This window comes from Acyrthosiphon pisum, chromosome A2, assembly GCF_005508785.2.
Source record: "Acyrthosiphon pisum isolate AL4f chromosome A2, pea_aphid_22Mar2018_4r6ur, whole genome shotgun sequence".
In the NCBI taxonomy this organism is placed as follows: domain Eukaryota; kingdom Metazoa; phylum Arthropoda; class Insecta; order Hemiptera; family Aphididae; genus Acyrthosiphon; species Acyrthosiphon pisum.
The window spans coordinates 3,539,213-3,552,566 of NC_042495.1; the positions used below are offsets into that span (position 1 = coordinate 3,539,213).

The 13,354-nt window shown below is 27.1% G+C and overlaps 2 protein-coding genes across 5 annotated transcripts in view; both read right to left on the reverse strand.

Annotated features, from left to right (window-relative positions):
• The window catches only part of LOC100166120 (tRNA (adenine(58)-N(1))-methyltransferase catalytic subunit TRMT61A), a 43,530-nt gene extending 39,037 nt beyond the window's left edge, over window positions 1–4,493 (reverse strand). The window contains exons 1-4 of the mRNA XM_029489378.1: window positions 4,098–4,493; window positions 3,659–4,015; window positions 3,423–3,576; window positions 3,195–3,313 (exon numbers count right to left, since the gene is read on the reverse strand). Coding sequence (XP_029345238.1) covers window positions 3,195–3,313; window positions 3,423–3,576; window positions 3,659–4,013 — 628 coding nt within the window. The 5' untranslated portion in view covers window positions 4,014–4,015; window positions 4,098–4,493. The remainder of the gene's footprint in view (window positions 1–3,194; window positions 3,314–3,422; window positions 3,577–3,658; window positions 4,016–4,097) is intronic.
• A 3,308-nt stretch (window positions 4,494–7,801) lies between these two features.
• Window positions 7,802–12,044, reverse strand: LOC100168161 (tyrosine-protein kinase Shark). Of its 4 annotated transcripts, none has more exons than XM_008191155.3 (3): window positions 11,800–12,044; window positions 11,567–11,719; window positions 7,802–10,143 (listed from the first exon to the last, which is right to left on the reverse strand). In XM_008191155.3, exon 3 carries the CDS (start codon window positions 10,117–10,119, stop codon window positions 8,059–8,061), a length of 2,061 nt encoding a protein of 686 aa, XP_008189377.1. In that variant the 5' UTR covers window positions 10,120–10,143; window positions 11,567–11,719; window positions 11,800–12,044; the 3' UTR covers window positions 7,802–8,058. The 4 variants fall into 4 exon arrangements, with proteins under 4 accessions (XP_008189377.1, XP_003248633.1, XP_016664811.1 ...); XM_003248585.4 differs by having other exon boundaries at window positions 11,567–11,722; XM_016809322.2 differs by having other exon boundaries at window positions 11,567–11,738.
• Between the last annotated feature and the right edge of the window lie 1,310 nt (window positions 12,045–13,354).

Genomic DNA, 13,354 nt, shown 5'->3' on the forward strand with positions numbered 1-13,354 from the left:
CAATAGCAGTTGCAAAATAAAAGGAATACATTGTCACAATTTTTATTTATAAGCATTTAAAGTTCAAATTTATACGAAATATGTCAAAATTGCGAAAATTTGCAAGTAATTTAGTGGTTGAAAAATCGTAAAAATTTTTTCTTTTATAACTAAGTTTTTAAAATTTGGTACAAGGTTCTCCATAAGTTTTTCTTTAAAAATAATATATCCTAGACTGACAAATCATCTCCGTTCAGAATCGTTTTTCGTATACAATGATATAATATCATTGGATTCAAATTTAATTCCATCCATTACAGTAACCCACTTGTAACCTAGTGTGCAGCAGAGCGACATCCACGACTTACCCGCCTTTTTTTTTTTTTTTTTATTTTTTTTTTTTTTTGTATCTGGGGACACGATAAGTAGTCGAAATAATTCTTCGATTTTCAACTTCAGTATCTTGTTCGATTGGAAAGTGAATATCGTTGGGGCATTGGGGAGGTCAAAATTTTAGGCCCAGTAATTTTCAAAAGCGCCAAGAAAAACCAAAGAAAAATTAAGGAAAAACGGGAATTTTTACGCAAAATCGATTTTTCACAAAATTGAATTTGGTTTTTGGTGTAACTTTAAAAAAAAATGACCGTAAATACATGAAATTTTGACTGAATGTTTATATTAGCATTTTCTATACACCATAACATTTTCAAATTTTTTTGACTTATTTTGAGCTCTTTATGGACATTGTCAGTTTTCATTTTTTTTTAGTTTTTTTTTCAAAAATATCAATAAGATTTTATTTGTTGATTAAAAAAACTTGAAAATTTAATAAAAGGCTCCTAGTATATTGTTTCAAAAGCAGATAAAAAATATTAAAAATCCTTAGTCACAGTTTTCTTCATAAGCATTTAAAGTTCAAAAATTGACAAAATATGGAAAAATCACGAAAATTAGCAAATTATTTTGAGTTAAGAATTCGTAAAAATTTTTCTATTTAAATCTAAGATATGAAAATGTAATACAAGATTCCTTATAAGATTTTCTACCTTTATCAAACAAAAAATATCTATAAGAAAGTCAAATTAAATTTTTATGATCGTTTGAAATTCATATTTTTACAACATTTGATATTCACTCGATTTCTCATGTAACGATTTTCTTATTTTGTTGTAATTCAAAAACGAATAACTGTAAATACATGAAAATTTCACTGAATGTTTATATTAGCATTTTCTAAACACAATACAATTTTGAAAATATTTTGACTCTTTTTGAGATGTTTACGGACATGGTCAGTTTTCAATTTTTTTTAGTTTTTTTTTCTATAAATATCAATAAAGTTTTATCTGTTCGGCCAAAAAGTGTAAAAATTTAATACAAGGCTCCTGATATATTGTAACAATAGCAATTCAAAAATATTAAAAATACATAGACACAATTTTTTTTTATAAGCATTTAAAGATCGAATTTTGACAAAATTTATCAAATTAAAAATGTAATAATTATTTCGTAGTTAAAAATTTATAAAATGTTCAACTTTTATATCTAAGGATTGAAAATTTAAAACAAGATTCCACGTAAATATTTAATTCTGTTACCAAAAATTCTAAGAATTACATAAGCACAGTTTATTTTTATAGTAATTTTAAGTTCAAATTTGGACGAAATTACATATTAAAAAACCTGGAATAACTATTTTAGTTATTTTGTTGTGATTGTATAATATGTGGGTACTTGAAACTTCTAAAGTATACTATTATATATCTATGATAGTACCACGGTTTGTTGTTGATGTATAACGCGTTACCTAATGGATATTGTGATATGATTAATTTGAAAATTATTAATAATACTATAGATAAGTATACCTATAATATGTATGTCTAATATCTAGACTGACAAACCGTCTCCGCTCAGAATCTTTTTCTTATACAGTGATATTATATCATTGAATTCAAATTTAATACTATCCATTATACAGTGACCCACTTGTAACCTACTGTACAGCAGAGCGACATCCACTTACCCACCTTTTTTTACAATTTATTTCAATTGTTTTAATATTATAATCTATTGGTTAAATTAGTGAAGAGCGTTCAATGGTTTTTACTTTTTTGTTTTTACTCGTGAGTATCTAAGCTCTAAATCCAGCACCTCCTAATAATAATTTAAATTAATATAAATGTAATTTTTATGCCAAAGGAGTAAGGCCTCTAATTATAGTCACAAAATATTGTCTTCTATTTAATCATAAATAGGCCATTATTAATAAATGAAGTCTATAGATGCACCAAATGAAAATCAACTGTATGTAGGTTAATAACTTAAAAATGTCCATAAACATTATGTATTGATTAATTAAATAATTGAAATAGAATGTATAAATGTCTAATTCAGATTTTGAGTGATTTTTTTGTCAACAATGGTCAACGAAACTTATTTAAAATTATTTTATTAAATTTATTAGATTTGTGTTTTAAACATTCATACCTCAATTAAATATACTATAAAATACATGTTAGGTATAATAAATATAGTATACAATACAAACCACAAACAACAAAATATAAACATTCAGTCATGAATAAATCAAATATTATGCACGAATGTGTAATTTACTAATGTGTAATATAACTTGGATATTATAATATTATATAAAAAATGTATTGATCTTCTCATCAACCATTTCATCAATTATTATTGAACTTTCAATAATAATATATGAATATGTAATTAATATTATTTTGAATTATTCTGTTAATGACATCACAACATATGGTTAAAATTGCTATGTAATATCTATTATTTTATGCAAATGATCTTAACATAAATTCACATGTAGTTCAAATTCAACTCATAATATTCATAACATATTTTATCGAAATAAATTCAATTTCAATGATATTAAATTGTAATGTATAAAAAACCTTTCTACTGATGTAGGGTCACTTCTGATTAAATTCCATTATTATTGATTACTCATACAAAATTTAAAAATGCATTGTAAAATATAATAGTTTACAACTTACACACTACCATAATTTTTATTCAACCCTCCAGATTTTTTTCAGCTTGTTTATAACACATACAAAGAAAATAATTTAATGATTCTAAGTACCTAGTCTTTGTCTAAGCATTACACGAGTTCTTACAAAGATCATATTATATTATAAAGGTTATAGCCAACACTTTCATAATAATAATTCTATAATTACCTGATGGTTTTAAAGCTTTAATAGCAAATGGAACAACTAGATGTGGATGAGGTAAGTCTAAGAATACGGCATCAGCTTTGCCAATAACATCATCACTAAATCCATTTTGGCAAACATCTCTATAAATACAAAACATCAATAATTAATTAAAATCAGTGAACCAAATCTTCAAAATCAATATGCTATTGGTATACCACCAACACTATAAACAAAACAAATTAAAATTACCTGCATTGACTCGTGACATTCTCAGATAAACCATGGGATTTAAACTCTTTTTGGGCCTGATCTGCCCTTTGTTCATGAAAATCGTAAGTATAAATGTGTCCAGTAGGTTTTACTCTAAAAGCCATGGCATGAGTCAAAGATCCACTTCCGGTTCCTAAACATAGTACAATACATCAAATATAGATTCATAAGATAAATGAATGTAAAAATAACAATAGTAGATATAGGTGTGTTACCCGACTCAACCACAATGCTACCAGGCTTTAGTTCTAACATAAACATAATTAGACTTATGTCTGGTGTGTATATAATCTGAGTTCTGTGCGGCAATGTCTGTGTCCAAAGTTCGGGTGTTGGATACAAGACATGAGCCCATCCATTGGACAAACTCACTTTTGATCCAAATTGTTTTCCAAATAAAGATGAAATCTTCAAAGCTCCATACTTAGTCTGCATAACATTCTCAATCTTTTCTCCTTTGCGATTTTCGATTACTGACTGGGCTTGTATAGCGTACATTGCTTGTGGATTTATATACAATATGACCGTGTCGCCTTCCTCAATAATGTCTTTGTAGCGGTTGAAACTCATTTCTAATGACAAAAAAAAAGGTACTCCAATTAATTTTGTCAAAGCGTTAATACATTATTTATATTTTGTTTAAAGCGAACTTACTGTACTTTCGGCTCTCTGATGTGATGTAAAAACCGGTGTTGCAAAACGAAGATTATTAATTATTCAATATGTGCCAGGATGTTTACCAATTGAAAGCGTTGACCGACTGACTAACTTTTCAGACGTTACGAAATGTGTAGACGATCATGTAATACGACAAATATAGTGGATCATAATTTATAATAATACTTGGAAAATTGAAGTTAGATTTTCAAAAATTTGTCGCGGAAACCGCTCTTATCACTACCATCAAAACAATGTTATCATGTAAATACGAAATAACATCATTAGCACGTTTTTCATAACCACATCCACGACCACGATTATACCAAGATAATAAATTTAATGTGCATTTGAAAAAGTACTCACAGCGGAATCTAGTGGTCATATCTACTTGTAGTAACTTACATTAACGGAGTTTGTAAGTATATAAAATATATTATATTCATACCTACCTAATCTAAAAACCATACACCGCGCTATTTTATTCTTTGGTGCTATTATACTTTTCTATGACACTACTATGCATTACTTACATAATCACAATAAACCAGGGATCGAAACTGTTTCAAATTTTAACGGTTGCGGTTTCGATTTCTGAGAATGGTTTTTCAAATTTTGTTTCGGTTTCAAAAAAGGTTTTTCAAATTTTATTGGTATCAAGAACGATTTTTGAAAATTTTCGGTTTTGGTTTTTGAAAATTTTTTTTCCTTTACCTAATAACTGCAAACTCGATTTTTACTATTTATTTACTATTTAGGGCTGAAAGCCCTGAAATATGTCCGATTTGTAAAGTTAGTGTAGATACATACAACATAACAAATTTACGTTCAGCAGAACTAATTTCATGTTGTTAACTTTAATGTTAATTGTTATAGGTACCTACTTTTGCTGTTTGCATACAACATATGGTTGAGATTATTATTTGATTATATTAATATTTAATTGTAATTTACAATAACATCAAACTACCTATATTACAATTTACAGTATAATAAAACTCTTGTTATGTGATTAATGCTTATGATATTTGAATAAAATATTAATTTAAATGGATACTAAAAAAGAGTATTTTGAAAATATTGTAATAAACAAAGTATATAATAATTACTATTTAATTTATAGTTATTATTCAATATTAGATAGGAAAATTGATAAAATATTTACTTCTGTCATACTATTTATTAGGTAAGACTTAATACTTAATAAAAACTTGAAAAACATCGTTCAGGTGTATAGCAGTTGATACAGGCAAAGTACAAAATATTTTCAAGAGTTCATGAATATTTGGATAAACCTCTTTATCACAAACATCTAAAGCATGTAATCCAGACTGAGGTGAATACAATGTTTTCAGTCACTAAAAATAAACCCATGCCCTATGGTAAATCTACAGTCTTCATGGTAATTTTGTTTTATTTACCGACTATTTATCGGGTTTATTATAAACACTCATGCATGAAAAATAATTCGCAGAGAATTCAAAAATATAGTATACCATACCACCATAAAGATATATGTTTTTATTTTCCGATATTTATGCCACGAACGACTGGTGGTGTATAGTACCTATATCAAAGCGGACAAATTACCACGGCTAGAACATTTAGAAAACAGATATAGGTCCCTACTAAACTTAAAAGTAGTAGGTATCATAATGAGAAATACAGAAAATAAGTAAATATAATTTTACAAAAAATTAAGGTCAAGGGAGGGGGGGATCTATCACCCATATAGCACAAATATATATTTTCATTGAATAATTCAATTAGTTTTTTTTTTGTGTATTATTATTTATTAGTAATCACCAAACTCTATATAAAATTAATTTTTAGTATGTGAAAATCAATTGACTAGTAATTTCGGTTTTTTTGTAACTACTTTAAAAAAAATTTATATGAGTGACCTATAATTGAATTTGAGATTTTTGACTGAGGAACAAAAATTGTTATTTTTTTGTCCATTTTATACAGTTTATTTACAAAATAATTTTCAAATTTTCATGATTTAGATGAATTTCAACAACTTATGAAGAATTTTGTATTACAATTTTGAATTTTGAGCTTATTTATCATGTGAAAAGTTTTCATCGATATTTATAGAAAAAAAAAAACTAAAAAGTTGAAAATTGAGAATACCTATCTATAAGTAGGTATTTCAAAAAGAGACAAAATATATTGAAAATTTTATCATGTATGGAAAATGGTCATGTAAGCGTAGAGGAAAATCATTATTTTAATAGTTTTTGAGTCACACCTTGTGTTCAGTGGCATAGACATGATTTCTGATAGAGGGGAATCAAAAACAAAAAAACGATATAGCTAAATGGGAGGGGGGAAATTGGAAAACCCCCTATCCTCTCAATACTTTTTTTTAGGTATTAAAATATTTAACAATAAGGAACAATGAATATAATTTGAATTGATTCAAAATTCACAATAAACACATTACGGAAGATTATCCACTCCAAAGCCAATGGGAGGGGATCTGACCCTCACTTTAATACTAAGATAAGTAATCTACCATAATTGGATTTAAAAGAGTCTACAACTCATTAGTTACTGAGATCAGAAAGTAAACAAATAATTCGTTTTGAAAAAAACCAAAAAAAAATGGAAATTTTATTAAAATATAATATTAATTTCAAATTTTCAAATAAACAATAACATAGTAATATATATCTAAGTAGACTATATAGGCCACCCATACAACAAAACAATAAATAGTTTATGGATATATTGCCTCTGTCTTACAGAATAACATTAATACAATATTTTAAATGTTTTACAATATTGTTCTAATTTAGTTATGAAAAAAATGTTTATGTTAAAAAACTAATATACTATAATTATTATGGCAACAATTTATCTCTGTTTACTAGATTGAGCAAACAATGTTGAAAGTATGATGAGAGGTAACTCAATTATAATATGCTTATGTTTATATACATAAAAAAAACTTAAAACTATGAGACGATTGGCCGTTTTAACATACTTTCAAAATAATACATTATGTAAATTTGAGTAGAATATTATTTAAAAATTAAAATTAAATTGTTAATTTAAATTGATTACATTTGTAACATGGAGAAAATAAATATAGTCTTCTTTAAAACAAAGTATGAAGTAAAAACTGTCCCAACATTTTGTTACTATAATATTGTATCAATATAAATCAAAATAAAATTATACACACACAAAAATAATAAGATGAATGGAAGACATTTATTTTTACTAGTTCCACAAGGCAAAACTTTATAAAAGACAATGATAATTATTTGTTTTGATATTTTGTAATGATTGGTCATTTTAAACAATAGAAACATGATTACCATTATTTTAATAAAATTTTAAAATCTTGAGCTACCCTGTATATAATACTCTTGAATCTCACAAAAAAATGTATTTATAATAGGTATAACAATTGAAAAACTATTAAAAATGACATTTAAACATTTATTACATTTGTAAATGTAATAAAAATGTCCATTGTTTTTTTTTTATCATACCCAAAATGTAAAATACTAAACATGTATAATTAAACATAATAAACATTATAAAAATATTAAAATTCAACATAGTATAAACTGTAAAATAATGAAATAAATTTAAAGATAAATAATTAAATACCATTATGGAGATTTAAATTTATAAATCACAACATTCCTCACAAATTTTATCAAAAATATATCTTGAAATCCTTTTTATAAATACTTGTGTTGTATTACAATAATCTATTATATATATTAAAAATATACCGTATAAAATAAAAGATAAAATATAGTTATCCATAATCATTTTGTAAAATTCTATTTGATCTGAATTAGTAACTCCATCACTATTTCAAAACCAAAAATCAGATATAGGTTGTTATTGTCATTTAACATAAATGTTCAATTTTATAATCTACTACTAATAGGAATATGATTTTATTAGTTTTTTCTTCTCCAATATGGTGATATTAGAGTTTTATAAAATCTTTGAAATTCTCATAATCAGAATCAGATGCAAATATTTTTGACAGCTGACTAAAAGTCGGGCGTTCCTTGGGTTCATATGCCCAACACATCTCCATTGTTTTGTAAACTTCAATTGGACACCTTTGAGTTTTTTGTAACCTCTCTCCTTTTTCCAGAATACCAATTACTTCAACACCTTTCATGTTTTCATATGGTTGCTGTCCATAGGAAAACATTTCCCACAATGTAATACCATAGCTCCACACATCACTAGCACTAGAAAAAGTTCCGTAATTGCATGATTCGGGTGCATACCATTTAATTGGCCATCGTCCACCATGTGAAGCTCTATAATAGTCCTTATCAACATTCAATGTACGCGACAGACCAAAATCGCTTATTTTGGCTTGGTGTCTATCTGCTAAAAGAATGTTTCTAGCTGCCAAATCCCTGTGCACAAAACGTTTTTGTTCTAAGTAACACATACCAGAAGCTATCTGAGCGGCCCACATTTTTAACTCATAATTTGGACTGATGAGTTCTGGGTGTGTGATGATGTGAGTCAACATTGAACCAAGTGCAATGAGCTCTTGAACCATCAACAATGGTGGCCCTTCACATATGCCAATCAATCTTATAATACATTCGTGATTTAAACTCATCATGACATGAGCTTCACGCAAAAATTCTGATTTATTAGTTGAAGACATATCGTATCGCAGCATTTTGATAGCTACTTTTTCCTCAAAACCATCTCGGTTTTGAAAAGTTCCTTTATAGACTGAACCAAATTCGCCTTCACCAATCACTTCATCTAAAATCAAATTGTCCCTCATAATATTGTCTTGAAATTCAGTTTGATGTTTTGGTTTTGGCTTCTTTAATGTAAATGGAAATCCTTTTGGTAGGGGTGGAATAACTGCTGGACTTACAGGCACTTCTAATTTATTCGGTAAACCATCAGGAAATAATGTATAATGTTGTATTAGATGTTCCAACGAATTCAAATATGGCCCATTGTCAATAAAATAATATTTATCGCGATCTTGGATCTGGAAATGATAACATTGATTAGTACACATCATAGATAAGACATAGCCACTCTGTCTATTCATTCTGACTAAAAAACAACCGTCAACATCTTTTGTTTTCAATATTGCTGTGGCTTCGTGGCGATCAAGCTTGCCATGATACCATTGATCTTTCCTCGAAGATGGCATAGGAGAAACAAACTCATTCAACATTTGTTCAACTTCAGTGTGTCCATTGGTGCGTGCTAAGTCTGCAGGTAGAAGATCGTCAAAAGTACGTGGCCTCGATGGAGCATTCATGGACAACAATAGAGTCACAATATCTGCATGGCCTCGGCTTGATGCTTCGTGTAGAGCTACCCATCCAGTCGACGAATTTCTCAACTGAATATTTGCGCCGCCAACTGTCAATAGGATTTTCACAGTGTTCAATAAATTGTTCTGACAAGCGAAATGTAAAGGAGTGTAGCCTTCTGTGTCTCTACAATTCACATTGGCTCCACATGAGATGAGTTTCTCTACAATTTGATCATGACCCATCTGACTAGCTAAATGCAATGCAGTTTGTCCCTCTTGGTTTTTTGCTTCTAAATTCCGATACCCACATTTTAACAGCTCGGTAACCACTTTGCAATTAGCTTGTGTAATGGCTCTGTGCAAGAGATTAGTACGTCCATGTCTCCTGGTATCGTGAGGTGGAGGATCTTTGACAATAGGCTTGGACAGTTGTACTCCTAAGCTTGGATCATTTACTTTACAGTAATGTTCAATTAATGTTTCTAACCCGTGCATTATATTTTGTTCGTCAATAGAGAAAAATGCATCTTCACCATGACGTCGTATTTGATAGTGCACTACTTCATTATTTTGTAACACACAAAGCACATAATCTCCGGATGCAGAATTGCTTTCTCGTACTAAAAATAGACCATCTTCTTTACTCTCGTGGTCTAATAGAATAATTTCAGCCGTGTCCCTTGATATTTTTCCATGATACCAATTAATATCGACATTTTCACTGTGGTTGTTCATTATTGTTGTGATAGTGGTAAATACCTAATAAACAATTAAAAATAAATTATTTAATTATACAAAAAAGCATCAAAAATAAATTAAGTACAAAACTAATATAAAAGAAGTCTGAATAAAAAATGATTTGAATAAAAGAATTCAGTGATTAACTTTTTAGAATAATTTAGATAATTGAATATAGAACTTACATTTTTACATAAACTAAAAATGCATTACCTACCTCTCTTATTTACTTGAGAAGAAGAACTTATAATTGTTTTAAATAGTAACCATTAATATTATTACTAGACACTATAGTAAGTCACTATAGTTAAGTATGCAATATTGTACAGCTACTTATTAAATTCTAGGTACTTAGAATTTATTTGTAAATATATTTAATTATTTAGATTGATTAATGTTAAAATAATATAGTATTATATTAATGCTATCGCCATTATCACTTGTGGCATTACATTAAATGTTAAAATATAAATTTCAGTGTTAACTGCCTAACCATTATAATAATTTATAAGTTGATATGAATTTATATGCTTTCAAAAGCATCAAAATGTGTTTCTTTTTTGTTTGAATTGACTTCAGTATAATAATGTTTGACAGTAATATTTATAATTAAGATATCTTAAAAATAATAATAATTATAATACCTAACTAACGTGATAAAATTAATAACTTTATCCTTGATTTCTGGTAAAATAACTTCTAAAATTAGATAACAAACATTTGGTCATGCATAAGACCTATGAATACTTTATGCACCATAATGATTGGCTTATTTTATCAAATTTTAAATACTTTGAGTCTTTGACCCTTAACGGAAAAAGAAATTAGACAACAAAGTCTATAACTATTTACTTAATAGGTATATAGATAAAAATGTTTATTTTTAAGTTTTGATTAATTTAATACAATAATGTTGTCAAATATTATGTTCAATTTACCAATCATTATAGGTATACTATTTAACATCAATATATTATGTTGTTATTATAATTTGTAGAATTTTGCTTGTACTATCGTAAGAAGCTAAATAGTGTAAACTTTATTAAATAAATAAATAAAAATCAATCATCGAACAAAAACTAATTATTAATTTTCTAAACACAACGTCGTAATAGTTATCATTTTTAAATATGACACATTAAAATGAATACAGGAATTATATGTTTACAATTAGGTACTTATTAATGTATTCATATAATTTTATTTTAAAAGTATTTAATGAAACTGATTTTTATAAGAAAAAAAATTAAGTTAAGACTTTTAATAAAATTTTAGATTTATAAGTACTTACTTCATATTATTATCAATAAAATATATATTTTGTATACGTTCAATGCAAAATAAGGTTTATCAAAAAACAATTAGTACCTATCCTACAGAAAAAATAATAAAACCATATCTCCATGCATAAAATAAAAAGTAGTTGATATGTTTTGAAAATTACTTTTTCATTGAAAAATGACACCAATGTTCATAATATTTTGATGAGGGTCGCCAAAAAAACGTCGCAAGCAGTAAATGAACGTAGAAACAATTGGTTTGGATTCAACAAGTGTCTTGAAACTTCAACAATATCACAATGGTATTGATGATGAAACTGCTAAATCAAAATGAAACTGGTTTGTATTATTTAAGTAATAAGTACTGACGATTGCAATATACTATTGAACGACTTACCTCTAATGGTTTAGTAATAATTAAAGTGTCGAGTGGGGAAGGCTTTCGATTACAATTTTGGATGTGTGACTACTGAGTATACTTATTGTATTTTATTTGTTTAAAGTAAACAACAAGGAAGTATATTGGTCGATAAAAAAAATATTATGCCGATATGCATATTATTATTGTATACCATAATATAAGATAAATATTATATATAAATATATATATATGTGTGTGTGTAAATACGTGTGCGTGCGTAAAGCACACTACAATAATAATATAATTGAATGAATGAACAATAACTATAGTCTAAATTAATTCAATTCATCTTCAGGTTTATAAAAAATTGTTATCTAATATCTGTGATAAAAGCAAGTAAATAAAAGAGATAAGTGACGTTACAGTGCGTGCAAATGCACAAAAAAAATATGTCGCACATCTTACGTGTATACAATAAAACTGTTTCTACGCTGTTTGAAAGTAAACGTTTATGCGTGCTATAGGCGCGCCACTTCATACGTTTAGAAATACACTCACTGGAGCGGTATTAATTTTGAAAAAAATTCAATTTTTAGATTTTTCCCTTTAGTTACACTGTAAGACCTACCTTTGTGCCAAATTTCACGTTTCTACCTATACGGGAAGTGTCTTATAATTTTGATGATCGGTGAGTGAGTCAGTAACAATTTTGCAAATTTTTAAATCCTCCCATTTTGAAATGGCACAATATTAAGGGCTCATTTTCGTCAAACAAACGTCAGTCAATTTTCGACTGTAAAATTACACGAATAATAGCTCGAAAAAGTATAATACAATAATAATAGGTGCATAAATGCATAATAACATAGATAATAATATAGTCAATAGTCATAGAATAAAAATAATAATAATAATAGGTCAGTCAATTTTCAACTATAATACTGTAATGATTATTTATATTATATTTATACATACTAATATTTATTTATTTATTTATTTATTTATTTATAGGTACATTTAAATTTTTCTATAGGTAGTTATAATATATGATTAATAGTTAAGTATTAATAAATACAAATATAACCTAATAATAATAAGTATATTATATTTTACTAGTTATTATTATTTATGATTATTAACTGTTATAGTAGTATGTATGTATGTATATTTAATATATCATATTGTGTTCATATTTATAGTGATCATTTTCATTATAATATATAATATATTATTATATTTTGTTATAGCCTATAGATACATGGTAATTAGAAATGGTAAAAATTAAACACATATATATGTACATATTTTTGAATTTTTAATACATACAAATCTGCACCCTAGTAATTACTAATTAGGAGTAGAGTATACATGTGTTCACATTTTTATTTCTATTTCTGGGCTTTTTTTCCTCGGTGTATTTATTTTTTTGGGCTTTTTTTCCGCCTACCGTGTTTGGTGTTCATCAATTGCACCGATTTTTCCAGACTGAAATATATAGGTACCTACATAATATAGTGCCAAAACTTCGTTAACGGATAATTGATATTCACCGTTTTTTTCAACTTTTTCAACTAACAAACATGCTGTGCAT